The 18,588-nt window shown below is 41.8% G+C and overlaps 1 protein-coding gene across 5 annotated transcripts in view; it reads left to right on the top strand.

The window, feature by feature from the left end:
* Positions 1 to 18,588, top strand: part of dlg3 (discs, large homolog 3 (Drosophila)) — a 98,658-nt gene that overhangs the window by 53,890 nt on the left and 26,180 nt on the right. For 3 of the 5 annotated variants that reach the window (XM_052066382.1, XM_052066298.1, XM_052066233.1), the window contains 3 exons: positions 1,247 to 1,391; positions 13,144 to 13,300; positions 14,414 to 14,516. In XM_052066382.1, coding sequence (XP_051922342.1) covers positions 1,247 to 1,391; positions 13,144 to 13,300; positions 14,414 to 14,516 — 405 coding nt within the window. Of the gene's footprint in view, positions 1 to 1,229; positions 1,392 to 5,557; positions 5,684 to 13,143; positions 13,301 to 14,413; positions 14,517 to 18,588 lie in introns of all 5 variants that reach the window. The other 2 variants (XM_052066147.1, XM_052066066.1) reach the window with 2 other exon arrangements.

Genomic DNA, 18,588 nt, shown 5'->3' with positions numbered 1-18,588 from the left:
GTTCTGGAAGAAATGTCTTAACGAGAAAATTTTGTAAGTAGACACATTTTCCATGTAAATGCCCTAAGGTTCAGGGTGAACCCCGCCTACTGCCCGAAGAGGCAGTAGGCGGGGTGAAGGATGAAGCGGTTCAGAAAATAGATGGATGGATGGATGCCCTAATTCCGTCCAAGTCCCCCAAAATTCAGACATAAATATTTTCTAATATATAATTTAGAAATATAATTTCTAAAATATGTAACAAATACATGTTACAAATTTGATTATTGCACAATAAATGAGAGTTGTGCTTAGTGTAAAAAAAACTAAGAATAGAGGTTTTGCCCTCTTTAGTTCATGTTCTCTCTCAGAAGTGGTTTTTGCCTGGCGTTTTGTAAAGAACTGAGCAAAGGACATCTGCTTTTGTTGGCTTTGAACAATCCTTCAAAAATGTCCAAGGCAAACATCAGCATAGTGAGCCATCACACGATTGGTCAACACTTTTTCTGGGTCATTCACATTTACGTAAAACTACCGGAACGCTTCATGGCCCAAGGGGCGAATGTTGAGGACGCTGCATAGACAGACATCTATCGACACACATAGACACAAACAGTGTAGGTCCCTCTTAGCCAATGGGATGCCAGGATGATGCTCGGTAATAGCCAACGGAAAAGCAGCTTTAAGTATGTTGCGTTCAGGAAACTCGGAGCTGCGAGTAGCGACCATCCTGTATTTTTACGTTTCGTATCTTGACATTTCTTTTGTAACCAAAGGCAATATATTCCTGTTGAGGCGTTTCGGAACTTGAAAATTTCTTATGAAGAGATGTTCGTAAGTAGAGAGAGGTACCACTGTATGCTCTTTCTACATGTGTTTCTCCAGTTCATGTCCAAATAGATGTTTAAAAGTTTAAAAGTACTGCTGTAAGCCATGTACAGCACTTTGTATGCAGCGATGGCTGTTTGAAAGTGCTCTATAAATACTGTTGACTTGACTGGACTTGACTTGCTGTGTCAGTCGACGAGACTGTGAGCACTTTCTCTGGCTGTTCCATTATGTGTTAGACTTAAGCTAGTGGACTTTCACATGAACGTTAATGGTTATAACTCGAATTGGCAGCAAAATTAAGAACTGATGGTCCCATCCGTTATTATTATTCTTTTTTTAAATCTCATCTATTCTTCCTCCTTTTGACTAACTTCCTGTGTCCTGTATGGTGTAATCATTCTTGCTTTCTCCCCCACTGGCCTGGCCCTCCCTCCAGCCTTCCCCACCATGGTGGACAACCACGTGAGCCACAACTACATGGGCGCCATGGAGCCCAAGCCGCCCTACCCGCCGCCCCAGGTCACCCCGTCCAGGTACTCGCCCATCCCCCGCCACATGCTCGGGGAGGAAGACTTCACCAGGTAAGTTGCAGACCATGGAAACCACTTACTCCATTCTCGATATCCAGTTGAAGGTCCATGTACTAGTACGCTCTTTGTATTTCACTAGTATGACAGTTAAGCACATTATTAGAATGACTCTGGTGCACTAGTGGAACAACTTTGTCCTATTAGTTACGTTTTTTCCACTAATGTATGACATTTCGCCACACGAGTAGGACAACTTTGGCACACTAGAAGGACAACTCCATGTTACTCGTAAGGCCAAATTGCAGGTGAGAATGTTGGTGCTACTAGTGGTGTCCTGGAGACTACTAGTGTATTACATATGCCTATGAGGTGGGCCTTGCAGTGTTACGAGTACAGCAAGGTTGTTTGTTAAATTGTGTGCTAGTAGGGCAAAAGTGGCACCTCTACTACTGTGCAGAAATGTCATTCAGTATTGGAGGGGGAAAAAAAGCACTCGTCATTCAACTAATGTGACTTAGTCTTTTTATGAGCGCACCCTTATTGTTCTAGTTGTGCCCTCAAATGTCATAGAGAACAAAATGTTCTCAAAATGTTGCAAGTAAGATTCTTTCTACTGCTTTAGCTTCAAGTTCATGTACTACTACACTCTGAAAGACAATTCAGTACCCTAGTGGAATGTTTTACTAGGAATGCCCCCCCCCCCTCCCCCCACTGCTGTACGAAATCTCATACACACACTAATAGGAAATCTTTGGAATAGTAATAGGACAACCAGTTGGGCCTCAAAGTACTTTGTGCTATCATGGCATAGTAGTTTTGTAGTAATTCATTATTTACAGTTTACAATACAATACATATTTGCATACTAGTAGTGGAAATAAGTTAGACATAGTTGTTTCCCTAGAGCACCCTAGTTACTAGTTGTTGTATTCCTTAACGGTAAGCTTGAGGTTCATGTACTGGTACACTTTGTCCTTGCTAGTAAGGCAAGTCAGCACACCAGTAGAACAATTATTACACTCACTTATTATTTACTTTGATATATCCCTTTTTTTAAAAAATTTTTTTAACCACTACTAGTGCCACGATAGTTTGGCATTTCTGCACTCTACTGTCATAGAACATGTTACCTGCAAAGCAAAACTCTGTGCTAGTTGACATCGATGTGCAACTGGTACTACTAATGAAGCACGACATGTTAATGAGTTGCAGTTCACGCGACTAGTCGTACCGGTAGTAGTGAACGGTTGCCAAGTAGTACACAGTTTTACCTCACGAGTAACATGCTGTTGTCCTACTAGGATGCTAAAATTGTCCTTCTGGCAAGGACAAAGAGCGCACTAGTACAATGACCATGGCTGGATGGGTCCCACCTCGCCTCTTTTTGCATTGACACACACAGTCATGTATTACCATCTGCAAAGATTCAAGCACACAGATTGCTTGGTGACAGAGGCAGAGGGTCTTTTTTCTTTCTTTATTTTATTTTATTTATTTTTTCTGTTGCTGTTGTGGAACAAATGTGTCCCAACGCATACTGTAAAAACACTTTCTCTACCCTTATATACTGTTCCTTTTCTGTGCACATCGTATGTTTCGATCATTTTAGCACAAGCAAAGAATGTCCTAATAATTGTCTGTGTCAGATTATGGCCTATTTATAGATAACCTTACTAAATGAATTGTTAATCCTTAAAGTTTCAGAGAAAATGATTTATTTTTGCATGTGTAGATCTCAAACCTGTACCAAGGCACCCTCTGACCTCTGTATGACTTCACTTCCTGATATTGAGTATATATCATCATTCTTATGCTTTTTCGAGATCCCCCCATAACCCTTCAAAGACCAATCGACGCATGTTTCTGTCGGAACCTGTGCAAATTGTGGTGGTTACGCAGACAGTTCTCGGGACGGTTTCAAGCTCCCACTGCCCCATAAAAAGTACACACACTTGTGCCACATACAATTTCAACATTATTTTCACCATGATTACCATTTTCCTTGATTTAACACACGAGTGAATGTAAAATCCAATCCACATGAAATCAGTGTACACAAATTTTGTAGCACACCAAAAGAGTTGCATTTCCATTTTTGGTGCACTTTAGGAGAAATCATAAAATCTCTGGTGAAAGAATGACATTGAGGCTATTATTATTGATGACAAACATCAACATGGGTCAATTTTGACCCGACAGTTTGTAAGGGTTCACAATTTCAGTCCTGCATGGGTTTTCTTTTTTCATTGCTGTCGTCCAGGTCTTGTGTCCATGTGGTTGGCGTGAACACGAGACACACATGTTCAGTCACCTTGTGAAGCCGAGCAAATGTGGCTTTACATTTCCAAGCTCATTGCGCGGAGTTGACGCGGAGTTAAAGCTGGACAGTGTGTGTGGTGCCTTTGACCTCCTATCCCAAGAACTGAAAGTAGCATCGTAGGGGGAGGGCGGGGGGGGGGGTATCCCGCTAGGCCTTGAGTCATCTTAACCCACAGCTCTAGGGAGGAGGCTCCCTGTGTGTGTGTGTGTGTGTGTGTGAGCGTGCGTGCGTGCGTGCTTGTGTTACTGTTCTTGTCCCGTGCCCTGTAATGTCCTTTTGTGCAAACTGTCTACATTGTGTCGCATCTTTTGTTGGTATGCGTCAGAGGTGGGGGGCTTTTGAGTCACATGACTTAAGTCACCAATTTTCGGACTTGAGACTTATGACAGACTTGACTTGACTTTAACAAGGTATTTCATGGGATTTTGTGTGTGTGTGTGTAGTGCGCCAAAAAGTCTGATATGGAGAGACCATACAAAAAGCCCTCGCATACGTTTTGTTTAAACTTCGTAGTGACTAACATCTGATGGATTTAATTTTTAAATAGTGCATGAATGTCAAATAGATAAAAATATGAAATAGGAATGCACAAATTAAAATTTGGATTACAACCCAAACAATATCACTTGAAAATAAGGATATTGTTCTATATAAGACATGTGGTCCCAAATTAACGTTGTTAATGTGAACCAGCACAAAAAGGCCAACTGTCAGACATAATTAACGATAGTATTATGTGTAATTTCATGATATTAATCATGAACAGATTTACCTGCATTCATCAGTAATGCTGATGGTATCTGTTTGATTACCCCCCCCCCCCCAAAAAAAAATTCAAATACCTACATACCATTGCGTGCAACGCTTTCTACAGCAGGAAAACTCCAACTCAAACGGAGCCGAATAGGTTGGTTGAACTGTAATTTGCATTCACGTGCCGCAGTTGACCTACTGGTTTGATTAACAGAGCATTACGTTTGCAAATGCAGAGCAAGGCAGCCGCTTGTAATTTCTCAAGTTCCAGTTGGAGTTCCTGTAGGCTGAAATATCGACAAAGCAATTACATTGATCATGTGTATTCTATTTAACATGACCTGATCAAAAGGAATAAATAATTTGAGTCAATACCAATCACAGGACAGGCCGTGTAAATAAAGGGGCAAAAACACACTCACATTCCTCACTGTCTCTAAGTTTCAGTTCATTGCTGTCTTTGTGGGGGTTTTTTAAACGCTAATATTCTTAAAAATCTGCCTTCAAGCTTCTGGTCCTGATTTCTGGCTTCCGCCTTATTTGATACACGACTCTCGGGCTATGACGAGATCTCGCGTATTGCGAGAAGTCACATGTCTTTATGGGGAGAAAAAAAGATGTGCTAAAAGAATCAATCCATGTTATTATGAATTGATATCTGACTATGAAAAGAAAAATCGATTCAATTCAATTAATCCATTTTTAAAATATTTTTTTTAACCCATCTCTAATTTTGTAGTCCCGTCCATCTGGAGGTGTCGCCTAACTTCCTTGCTTCCGTGTTGGATCGTTGCGGTGTGACCGCCGAACCTCGTTTGATTGGTGAAATCCAATCAAACGTCTCTACCATTGACTTTGCATTGGTGATTCTAATAAATCTGTGGATAAAGTAGCAAGCAGAATGTATGTCAATGTAAAAATTATGTTTCTCCTTCACAGACCCATTTAAGTAAAAGTTTTTTAAAAAAAGTCTTTGACAAGTACAATTCCTCTACAAAGTTACTAGAGTCGAATGTAATGTAGGAAATAAAACTTGAGACTCATGACTTTCGCACTTGCGTGACTTACTCCCACCTCTGGTAATCGTGCTTTTCTTCCTGTCCTACACTTTGTCCCGTTCACTGTGATTCCTGTACCCCCACAGCCGAGCTGAGCCAATTTACAGTGTCATCCACAAACCTGGGGAGGGCAAAGGTCCCCAGGCTCTCGGCAGAGGCTTCTGTCCTTCCCCTGCACCCTTGTGCCAAGCTCCACTCCCCCTCTCTGGCAGGTACTAACCTAGTCTGTCACGCCTTGCTCAGCTAACGTCCACTCCTGAAAACCAGACAATAGACCTTTTCAACATGACGTCACACTTACCGGTACTTTCGTTGGCGAAAGCAGTAGTGTTCTCCGATGACACCATTAGTCAACAACGTTTCAAGTTTATTTTTTGGGGGAGGATGGGGCAGTAGGTGATCAAAAATGACTCAAACTGCTTTAACAAAAGCACGCACGCAGAGTAGAGGTCTGCTGAATTACATCATATAAACGGCGCGTCACATTTGTGCGACTTTAGGTGTTCTCGACTTGAAAAGGTTCCACTACATGACGATGAAACATACACTCCAAAAGCAGCGCCTTCTCCCCTTTCGTCTCATATTTTTCTTTTTTTTTTCTCATAAAAGCGAGCCGTATCCGCTCTTGGCAAGCACATCTCCGCGGGAGGAGTGCAGCCGAAAGGGCTTTCGCGCTCCCGCAAGCTGCTCCGTTCCATCTGTCAGGAGGCGTTGATAAACCTAAAGCCTCTGTCTCAGGCCAAGTTTCCGACTGAAGGGGGGAAGAGATCACATTCAACTGTATTGTACTTCATATCTGCAGTGCCTACCTGAGTTAGACGTGAACAGAGCAGCACATGTTTGTTCATTAAGTTGCATTGAGTCATTTTTCATTCCTTTGTAAACCTTGATGTCTCTGTATGTCTGTGTGTGTTTGTGCGTGTGTGTGTGTGTGTGTGTGTGTGTGTGTGTGCATGTGTGTGTGTGAGAGTGAACCCTGGCTTTAATGAAAAATGTGTCAAAGTATGTAGGGCTGCATGGAAAAACATTTGAGCAGTACCCCTTCCTCCCACATAAAGAAAAGACAAAAAAGGCTCAGTCGTTATATGCAGCTGAAGTCCATGTACTAGTACGCTCTTTCTCATCACTAGTTAGACAATTCAATGAGCTGGTAGAATGACTAGGCTGCACTAGTGCTTCTAGTGAAGCAATAGATGTCAATTCGTAGTTTTTCCTCACTAGTAACATGAAGTGGTTCTACCAGTGTGCCAAAGTTGTCAAAGAGCATACTAAGACATAGACCTTAAAATGGGTATCAAGGATACGGAATAAGTACTCAAACAGCTTTATGGAAAGTCATTTGAGTGCCTAGTAGTCTTATTAGTGCTGCACAGCAGTTTAGTAGTATGGTTTCATTGCATAGTAATAGACCAAAAGTGGGACTAGTAGTGGTAAAAATATGATAAGAAAATCATTTTACTAGTGTAGTCTAGTCATTGTACTAGTGTGTTGAATTGTTTTGCTATTAAGGACAAAGCTTATGCATGGACTGTAAACATCAAGGAGATGGAATAGATGCTCAAACGAGTTTCCATTGCTCTGTTACTTGATATCATCAACTAATTGGAGTGTGTTTGTCAGGAAGCTCACCTCTTTTTTTTTCACTGGAAAACTCACCCATTCCCTTTTTTATGCTAAGTCCAAAGCAATATCCCAAAATATTGCTTTAGTGCCATCTTTCTGCATCATAATCCCAAGCAACTATGTTGAAGTGAGTTGAGGAGCTCCATTTTGACAAATGTCGTGCTTTGCTGCCATCTTGTGGCCTCTTAATTGCTTAACACACGTGTGGCGTGAACACCATGTACCCCATGGTTGGCCGTAGGGGACATGCAGCAGATGAGCAACGGCCTCCATCCGGGATAGCAGACACCTCGGTACAAGCCCACCGCGGCAACTCTCAGCACGAGGAGACTAATTTTAGACGCCTGCTACAGTAAGCGCACAAGTGGAGCAGGCTGACTGTGACGACTGAGTCAGAGCTTATAGCGGCCTTCTGCCCATCTTTGCACCATCCTGACACAATCCAACGTTGTCCTCGCCCACACTTGTGCCACCTCTTACGTCTTGTGGTCTGGAGACTACTTTCCCATACAGCGAGGCCTGTTTATTGTGAGAGGATACGTTCCAGACCCACCCGTCACAGGTGAAAAGCTGCAAGATGGAGAGACAATCTTTAAATAAAAAAAAGCATGACTACTCCTACACATTAACATATTAAGACACTTAAATGTATCAAAAGACACTTACTTTGCCGTTCTCCCTCACGTGCTGCCCCCCCAACCCACCCACCCAAAAAATGTCATGGTATAACATCCCTTGAAGGAAATGAAAAGAAGATCTGCACAAATAAAGAGCAAAAACATGTTTGTCACTATCAGTTTAGCTGTACTGTCACAACAAAAGAGAAACGAAACATTGTATATATAAACACCAATATGTTCAAAGAAACCATGTCATGAAAAGTCCATTCGCTTCGTGCTAACATGTCATGTAAAACGCCATAGACAGGCTAATGTGACTTAGAATCATGGTAATTCTCACAGCAGCAACTCATACAAACAGAGCATACAACAAAAGAGAAATGAAAAAAATATATATTTATCAATATCATATATTTAAACACCCCAATGTTTGTCCAAACCATATTTATCAAATAAAAGTCAGCCTTTTTAATGCTAACATATAATACAACCGAGCCGCCCCCCCCCCAAAAAAAACATAAATGTGCTAACAGACGCTATCATCAACGTTGCAGTTATTGTAAACCTTCAAACGACTGCTACTGAACACACACGGGCACATCAACAATACAAACAGAGCGTACAACTCATATATTAAACATGACTGACCACAAAAACAGTGAACGGGTGACTGTTTTAGTGGATAACCGAGGCCAGGATCCCAAATAAATTCCAAGAATCTGTGACTATGTGGGCACCATTTCCGTTACACATGTTCAGCTGCACACTGGTTGGGAATCACTGCACTAGTCTTCCAATAACCTCCATTAAAAGTGTAGACAAGTCTGTTGTTCTAGTCAATATTTTGAGGTGGGGGGGTTGGGCATTTTTTCTTTCGTAAAAATCAAATGACACCAGTAAGTTCGGTGGCCCATTCCCAGGCAAGGAACGCGGGGAAAAGTTTCCTTATTTATCGTGTTTGGTCAGGCTCAAAACACAAGAAAGCATTCAGATTGCGACAGCGGGTGAGCTAATCAGTAACTTGAAGCACCTCGCATCCGCGCAAACACAAAAAGATTTCACTCGACAAATTCATGCATGGATAACGAGGAACACTTTGACCTTTTGCTTGGCGTGTTGAAATGAAAGTAATCACAGCAAATGAAGCCAAGTCTTCGTCTGAGGTGTTAATCAGCCACCGCGCATTATTCTTAGACACAGCGAGAAGCCCGAAATGTAAATTAGTCAAATGTCAAATTAAAAGAAGAAAATGGTGCATTACTATGGAAGGACTTTTGTTTTTAAGATAAGAAAATATAAGAAAACTTCTATTTGCCTCACAATGAAGAAATTCGCAATTTACAGCCGCAAAATTTTGAAAGAAATAAAGTAGAAAAACAAAGTGTCTGCATGCACACAAGTACATTTAAAAATGAACCGTACAAAGAATGAAATATAAAATATAAAATTTTAAATTATGTAAAAAATGTCATGTTATTGACCTGAGGGAAACCCAAGCTTCTTGTCTAGCATAGATCCAGAGTGTAAAAAGTGTTAAAGGCTTTCAAACTACTTTGTGTTGTTTACACGCTGAGCAAAAGGGCTTCTGGGAATCTTCCTACCTGCCTAGTCTCAAGAGGCTGACACACAAGAATGTTGTTGTGCAGAAACAAAGGAGGACTCGACATTGGTCTGCTGAGGCTCCATTTGCAACGAGTACATACTCAAATGAAGTGAATTCAGATATTTCTTACAAAATACATGTTTGCAAATAATGACAGAAAATATGCAAAAGATTGCGCACGATGTAGTACTCTCTTGTAAAGCTACATCATTACACAGTTTTTCACTATTTCTGTTTTTATGATTTTTTTTGGGGGGGGGGGTAAAACTGAGCCTAAGTGCGACACGATAAGAACTTGACCCTTTGTTTGTGTCAGCAGTTATCCAGCAATTGAGACGTGCTAACGAAAATACATCTCTGTGTATAGTCCCCTGGCATGGCTGCTTTAGAGCGCCTCATTGTTGTCTTTTAGTGACAAGAGAGAGAAGAAAGATAAAGAGGAATTTCTTTTTCATTTTTGAAATGACAGTCAGTGTTTGGACGAGTGATTTGCCATGGAAACCCGCAACCCGGTGGGTTATTTTCCACCCACTGGAGGGTATAATCGAATGTATTTTTTGCAGCTCAAACATGTGATTATTGTCGGCATTAGGAATGACGCTAGACAAAGTAGCATCTATTTTTCCAGGTCGTGGTATTGGTATTTGATTGACAGTTTGCATTCAGTTGACACACCCACAGCGTTCAAAGAGAAAGAGAATGGTTTCCTCTTTTTTTTTTTTTGGTAAAGCCTCAATCATTCAATATTTTTCACGGGTGTTAAGAAATCTCCGTGGTGAGTCAAATTCACAAGGCATTTATTTTCACTTTCCAGGGACTTTTAAGTACTGTTAAAAGTATCTGCACTCAGTTACTTCCCTCCACAGGCGTGAGGGTTAAATGTTAAGCCTCTCTGGTAATGATGATGGGCAGCGAGTGTTTGGAGCTGGTTCCCATCACACAACACGGTCATGAGATACGGTCGAGGCTTGTGAAAGTGACGCGCCTCTGAGAGGAAGGCCAGATCGGAAGAAGGCGAGCTACTGCCGCCATGTTCACCGTCAACGTCTCGTCCTCCATGTCTCTCGGGAGGAGACTGCCTCCAAAATGCTCCGCCAGAAGCGGTCGTCTGATTGGAATCCGAAGGTAACGCGCGCTAAATCGGCATCTTGGCAATGAAGTCACATCAGTCACGTTCGGAAGCTCTGTTGGGTAGTTGATTCGATGTGTGTGTATTTTTTTTTTATTACGTGTTGTTAATTCTGCTCAAATCTGAGGTGTTCAGATCTGCGCTAGAACACAAGCCCATTGTATTCATAATGATGTCAATATGTTCTGTGGGAACCCATTATATTTCATAATTGACTCTTCTCGTCATCTTATCATTTCTTGACGGGTAACATAAAGACAAGAAAGTAAAATACTTCAATGAAAACATTTAGCTTTTTTATGCTATGCTGTGAAGAGGTTTCAAAATCGATTTATTAATTGACAACAATTCTCATTTTCCATTCACTCCCAGAATGGAGTCGTCTTTTCTCACAATCATGATACACACTTTCTATGACAGACTGTGACACCTACTCTTGTTTTTACCATTCATATATATACCCTGTTCGAATGTCAGGTGCCTAAAAGTGTCAAACTCCGTCCCGGCATTTCCCTTCCTCATAATTAAAGTGACAAACCCTATGCTTATTTTTCAATGGTAAAAAATAACATCAATATACTGTATATATATATCGACCAATATGAAATACCTAGCGTTTTCAGTGATATGACCCAGCCCTATCATCTACCCAAAAGCTGTTCTGATCTCAAATCTAAAGTAATGAAATTCTGCCATCTCCTGGCGTTAATTATAACAGTGATGTGGAAGCTTGAATTTCACAGACAAGCAGGGCGAGACCCTTTTCCACGTCCGTAAAAGATACTTGACAGATATATTTGACGATGGCAATAAACGGTTGTATTCCATTTGTCGAACATCAACATCTATGGCAGTGAATGGGTTAATTGCTCTTGGAGGTGCCCCCTTGTGGTTGTAGGATGCTTAGCGGCTGCTTAGTTTGCTTAGGCCTGAGTTTGACCCCTGTGATCGTAGTTAATAAGACTTCCTCTCCATCTGTAAGCTTTCTTCCACACAATTTGTACTCTTTTCTCCGAATCTCTTATGAGTGACTAATCAAGGCTTTTCCCAGGCATGAACCTTAAAGTTGTGGAATGCTGGGGTGGAGTGGAGGGGGATAATCACAATTTACAGCCCAGCCAGTTGGGATGCAGATGCAATTGTTCCTGTTGACTGCAAGAAAAACCCAGAGTGGGAACCATGTAGTGTTTTTGTGCCAGAAGGAATGTGCGTTTGCGTGTGAATGCATACAAAGGAGCCTAATGTATGTTGTTTTCATTGCCTTCACTCAAGTCAGCGCGTGCAAGGCCAGCGTTGCACGGGCCTCCTAAATATTTGTGTTTGTGTTTGACAGCAGTGGCGCTCCAAAGCACCCTAAAATGGAGGCCGTTTCGAAAAGCCTTTCTGGAAACTGAGTCATCGCGGTTAATGCAAAAAGCGGAGAATGAGTGGTGGGGATGGGATTGCGGTGGTCCATGGGGCAGGATGTGTGTTATTCTCTCGGCGTACGTTGATTTTTGAGTGGGTGGTATGTGTGTGCGTCCAGCCAGTGGATAAAAAGCGCTCGGATCCACTTGCGTGGCTACTTGTGCTGTTCTGTATGTCAGAATAAAATGCAGTGTTATCCAACATCAAGACTGCAACCTCCAATGTGGAACACGATCAACCTCGAGTTTCCTATTTAGATCAATTATGTTTGGAAATATCCCAGGTAATGTTTCACGTATAATTCTAACATGATTAACTGTCATTTACAGGGTTTACAACCATATTGACACATTCATATACTGTGTGTATATATATATATATATATATATATATATATATATATATATATATATATATATATATATATATATATATATATATATATATGTATGTATGTATATATGTATGTATGTATGTATGTATATATATATATATGTATGTATGTATATATGTATATAAAATATATTTTTTAATGATGTAAAGCAAAGGCGGCCCGGTAGTCCAGTGGTTAGCACGTCGGCTTCACAGTGCAGAGGTACCGGGTTCGATTCCAGCTCCGGCCTCCCTGTGTGGAGTTTGTATGTTCTCCCCGGGCCTGCGTGGGTTTTCTCCGGGTGCTCCGGTTTCCTCCCACATTCCAAAAATATGCATGGCAGGCTGATTGGACGCTCTAAATTGTCCCTAGGTGTGAATGTGAGCGTGGGTGGTTGTTCGTCTCTGTGTGCCCTGCGATTGGCTGGCAACTGATCCAGGGTGTCCCCCGCCTACTGCCCGAAGACGGCTGGGATAGGCTCCAGCACCCCCCGCGACCCTAGTGAGGATTAAGCGGTTTGGAAAATGGATGGATGGATGATGTAAAGCAAACCCCCATTTTTTTGTGAGAATACGTTCCAGACTCAACCACCATTTTTGGAAATTTGCGATATACAGACTATCTCAAAAGCGTGTTGTACCCTGATATGCACTGAACACATTTCAACTCATTAAAACACAATGAAATGTATTAAGTGTCATCGAACTCTGCGGACGTGCTAACCAGTTGACCACTGTGCGCCACCCACATCATGTTTTATGTATCATATTTTTTTATTGCTCCATTATGGGAACTGGTATTGTAAAATCATAGTTGGCTGTCCGGGAGACCCTTGTTTATTTTCATTTTCAGGCATTTTTCACATCTTTATCTTATCAGCCCTGACACTGCGGCTCTTCTCATTTTTGTCTTGGCAGGGAGCCGAGAAAGGTGTTGCTGCACAAGGGCTCCACAGGGCTGGGCTTCAACATTGTGGGCGGGGAGGACGGCGAGGGCATCTTTGTCTCCTTCATTCTGGCCGGGGGGCCGGCTGACCTGAGCGGCGAACTGAGGAGAGGCGATCGTATTCTTTCTGTGAGTACATCCACATGGAAGCTTTGTATTTGTCCCTGTCATGATCACAACAACTCATAACCAAGTACTTTACTCGCACTCTGAACTTAAGTAGAAGTACAGATACAGTGCCACCTTGAGATACAAGTATGAGTGATTTGAGATGTGAATGCTGTGGGGGTATACCGTAAATGTGTCCATTTAGCTTCATGCTGACACAATGAGAAACACCACATACAGGATAAAGTCGAGCAGCTGACATTTGAAGACAAAAGGTGGAGCAACACGCTTTATATAAATATGACAATATAATACTCACATGCATATGTTCTTTATCTTCTGCGAAGAATTATGAATTACTGCATTTTACTGAGGCTTTATCATCTCTAGATACTGTGTATTCAGATGGCTGTTTTACACCGCCCCCAGGTGGCTAACTCCCACACACCAAATGGAACAGCACAATGCCCATTGAATTGGAGACAAAACTTGTGGGGGAAACAGTTTACTTCTTGACATTCTGTTTCATGATGTCAACACTGCAAGTCTTCGAAAATGCAAAATAGAGCTCTATTTTTTATTTCATTAAATAACATTCGAAATTTGTATCAGGGGGGAGTCTGGAACGGATTAGTGCCATTGGTAAAAGTAGAAGTATTGATTCAACTACGTACTGAAAAATAAAGGTTTGGGAAGGTACTAACTATGGGATGCAACAACAAATTATTTGACTTGGAAAGTCTGTTTTCATGTAAAAGATATTACCGAAATGAATTGAACTCTATCAAATTGCTCCACTTGACAATGTACCGCACTCCATGTATCGAGATGCGTATCAAATCATCCTTTATTGGAGAGATGCACGTCCTGAGTACTTATGGTAGTGTTCGTTCAAAAGTTTTCAATTTGTGATCCAGAAAATAAGCTACATCTCAGTTGTTGTTGTTTTTTTTTTTTTTTGCAACAACTGTGATCCTCTATCCTCTGTTTATATATTTGCTCTTCACGCAGAATTGCAATTAAGACACAAGCTGCACCCTGCAACTTGTCTTTTACTTTTTCTCTTAATGATAACAAATGCTCCTAAATTGAAATGACATGAATGATCAATTGAGATCTTTGTTTTGGTCGCAGGTGAACGGTGTGAATCTAAGGAACGCCACACACGAGCAGGCGGCTGCCGCCCTCAAGAGAGCCGGACAGACCGTCACCATCATTGCTCAATACAGACCTGAAGGTGAGCCTTGAGCTCTTCAGTTTCCACATTAATGGAATACAAAGTGGGCAATGAAGGAGAAAATACAGAAAATGGATGGATGGTTAAATCTAATGTTGGGCAGCATGGTGGACTAGTGGAATGCTTTCCAGACATTTGTTGGGCAAAGGCACATATTTTAAATCTGACGATATCCGATTGCATGTATTTTTTTTTCTGTGTGTGTGTATTTTTTTGCTGCCTCGTATGCCAGTTGTGTCATCTTTTTGTGTAAATCCCGCCAAATCCAAGGTGACACGTTTTGTTTTATTAGGCTTTGTGCTCCAAAGATTCTGCCTAGTGACAAGTGACCTCGAGACTTAAAGCTGAACTATTCATGTACGTTTAGAATGAATCACTATAGTCTGTGGGGTTTGGTGTTTGCAATGTTTCCTAAAATTGGAGTCATGGCACATCTTTTACATTTAAAAAAAATGTCATGGAGCAAAATGTCACAAAAACCACAAACACATACATTGAACTAATGATGATCTCATCTTCATTTTCTCACAAATGTACTTAGTGTGAAATGTGGGTTTGTTCACAATTTATTATACACTTACGGGACTTCATACTGTAGTATCAGCCACAAAATCAGCAAAACGATTATTCAAACGTCTTCTTAATTTGTCTGCTACATCTTCATGCAGCAAATGAATGAGGCCTCCTCAATCGCCATACCACTTTCCACATTCAATATGGTGACAACGTTTAACGTATAATATGGCGCTACGGCGTGCTCTATTTATATTTGTTTTCTATATTACTTCATACTTTTCATTGTGGGATACATTGAGGACACGAAATAGGACATTTCGCCATGACGTCACACGTTCTTTCAGTTCTCAAAAGCCAAAGCTTCTCCAATTCGCCACGAGTAAGCAAATCCTTCCATGTTTTACGACCAAGGCAGAATGATTGAGAGAACAGGACAAAAACACTGTCCTCACTAGCATGACAATTCAGCACAGTAGTAAAAAAGAGTATTAGAGCATGCTGGTAATTTTTTCCCCGCTACGACTACCACTTTCACCTTTCGAGTATGCAATCATATTTTACAATACTACAGTATACAATACCTGGCTTGGCCGCGGAAGTGCGCTAGTCCCCGCCTTGACAGGCTCCCAATAGGCTCTCGCGGGCGGATATTGAGTGTGAGAGGGGGCGGTGCCACGACTAGCATTCAGCCGGGTTAGCCTGTGTAAGGCGGGCAAATCGACCGCGGTTGGCCGCCCCTTTCCCTGCTCTCAGTGTCGACTGGTTCCCCGGTGAACAAGCCCAACAGGGCAGACCACTTCGAGAAAAGGAAAAAAGAGACACTTGAGGAAGGGAAACTATATACGACAAAGCGGGAAGAAAGAAAAGGGCTGGATATAGGCCAAGTGAACAAGTTTAATCGGGCGAGCAGCCCCGTTGAGAGGATGGGGGATGGGCACTAAATAGTGCAGAGCAGTAGCCCAGCACAAGCCGCGTGAAGTCGCTCATGGCCGGCTGAAGACCCGACAAAAGATCGGCCCGAGAACAGAGAAACCTCCGTCCTTTCGAGGTGAGATGACGCGACGTTTTAACAGAAAAAAAAACAGTCAAAGTGTGCTGTGCTTGTAGATGCGCTTAACAAGTTTATTTCGGGAGCCCGGTACTCTATATACTACTAACCTGTAGTGTATTCACTTCCTCGGTCAGTGGAGGTTATAGCTAGTTAACTACTAAAACACCATTAACACCATAGCCCGATTTAAGCATACGTTTTTATATACGAATGTGTTATATTGTTCATAATCATATAATTACTAGGTTTACCCACGTTCGTGTATTAATGCTTGCCACTTGTATGTGATTAAACCATTTCAATTGGATTTTAATCTTTTTAAGGTCGTTTGTTACTCGACACGGTTGAGGCTGGATTAACTAGTGCCGTGTAGTATGCTACGGTGGGGGTGCATTGTTATGCGCTAAAACTCACTTCTATACGGCTCTTATGTAACTCCATGGGTTAAGGTGGGGGAAGCACAGGTGTGGTCCAACAGGTGTGTATGGAAAGCCGTTTGAGCATGTATGCTATATCCTTGGTATCTTGTTGCTGGTCCATACGCTCATAAGCTCTTTGTCCGAACTAGTAAGTATATTCAGCTCACTATTAGAATGACTGTCTTACTAGTAATATTATTCCCACTACTAGTGCCACTTTTAGCCTACACGTATGCCGTTACACCTTACAAATGAACTACTGTACTGCAGTAGTAACACTAGTCAAACTAGTGGGCATGTGTCACATACTTGTCGTTTCCGGGAGCCTACCACTAGTTCCAAGCAGCACACCACCTTTTGCCTCACTAATGGTTGTCAAAGTGTCCTATTAGTGTGCAGAAAGGTCATAGAGTAGTGGAAAGGGTTTCACTACAGTAGAAACACTTTGGCATACTTGTTGTGTAACTAAAAGGTGCATGTGAGGGGAAACTGCTGTCATTGACATCTGCTTGCTACAAGTGAAGAGCGTTGGCTGTTAACTAGTAACTTCGCTGCAAGTGGTCGTAGCACAAATTTGTCTCTTAGTGCAAAGCTCACTAGAAACGTGTTGTTGACTAACTAGTATCCCAAATATGTTTTATTAGTTTGGACAAGAACAGGATTTATTTTATGTTTTGCATGAAATTTTCATTGCTGCAGTCTGAAAAGCTGACAATTGCAAACACACCAGATGTGTTGTCATGACATCGGCTTTGCTATAACAAAGTATGACATGTTTGCTTACGAGTTTTTCTCGATTTTGGGTGCGTGTTTTCAGCATGCCGCGAGGACATAATGACAAAGATATTGTGAGCTCCTGTCAATACAAATGCACGCGTTCAACCAGTAGCCACACTCGTTTATCCCAAAGCTTGATTTATCACTTTATAAAGGCATTGAAATGTTATATTTTCTATTTTTTTATTTTCTACTAGTAATTTAAAATTCTGTACTTTTTTTGGGCCTTTATCTCCTAACTTGTTTGTCCTGTGAGTACATCCAGTAGGTTTAATTGCCCTTGAAACGTCAAACTTCTGAGGCCTTCAAAGGAGCAAGGCAACTGGGGCATTACACAATTTTAGTCTTGTTCACCCAAAAACCTCACAAATGGGTGAGCGTTGACTGTAATACTCTACGACAGCCCCACTTTAGTTGTGGTTCGGTCACATACTCCAAAGTTTGCCCGCTTTCTCCTGCTGAAGGCCACTTATCTGTGTACAATATTTAACCACGGACAACACACATGCAAGACAAGTGCTTGCTAATGATTGACTTCCTGCAACCCCCAGTAACACTCTGGCATCCCAGACTGGTATGCGAGTGTGGAACATTGTTCCTTTCGGATTTTGGGACAGGAGGAACCAGTTCACCCACCACCCCTGTGCGCTCTCAAGGACAGTCTGCACAGGTGACTTGCGGAAGGCAGGTTGTTAGACTAAAACATTGGCATGATGGAAATATGAGGATATGCGGCAAGCCTGTTTGTGCAAAATCAGCACACTTGAGGTCCAAAGGAGTGGAGAGTGAACCCCAACTACACCGTTAGTCTATACAAGGGTGACCTTGACTTACAAGTACTCGCACTTTTTTCTTTTTTTTACAAGCCATTGCTAATCGATTAATATATTAACTAACAATTGTAGTGATAATCAATTAATCGTTTAGAGATATTATGAAACTCAAAATTGGTCGAATGTGTGGAGGTTGCATGTTCTCCCCACACCTGCGTCGCTTTTCTCTGGGTACTTCAGTTTCTTCCCACATTCCAAAAACATGCACGGCGGGTGAATTCATACTGTAAATTGTCCCGAGGTATGATTGTGAGCACGAATGGTTGTGAACGTCTATGTGTGCCCTCCGATTGGCCAGCAAACCACTTCATGGTGTACCATGCCTGCTCCCCAAAGATAACTGGTATCAGCTGCAGCACTCCCGCGACCCTGATATATATGTATGTGTGTGTGTGTGTACAGTAATCCCTCGTTTATCGCGGGGGTTATGTTCCAAAAAGCACCAGTGATAGGTGAAGTCCGTAAAGTAGTGAGCT

The sequence above is a fragment of the Hippocampus zosterae genome, chromosome 1 (assembly GCF_025434085.1).
Source record: "Hippocampus zosterae strain Florida chromosome 1, ASM2543408v3, whole genome shotgun sequence".
NCBI classification, from domain to species: Eukaryota; Metazoa; Chordata; class Actinopteri; order Syngnathiformes; family Syngnathidae; genus Hippocampus; species Hippocampus zosterae.
Note: the sequence above shows the minus strand (reverse complement) of the source record. Positions and strands in the feature narration are given on the sequence as shown.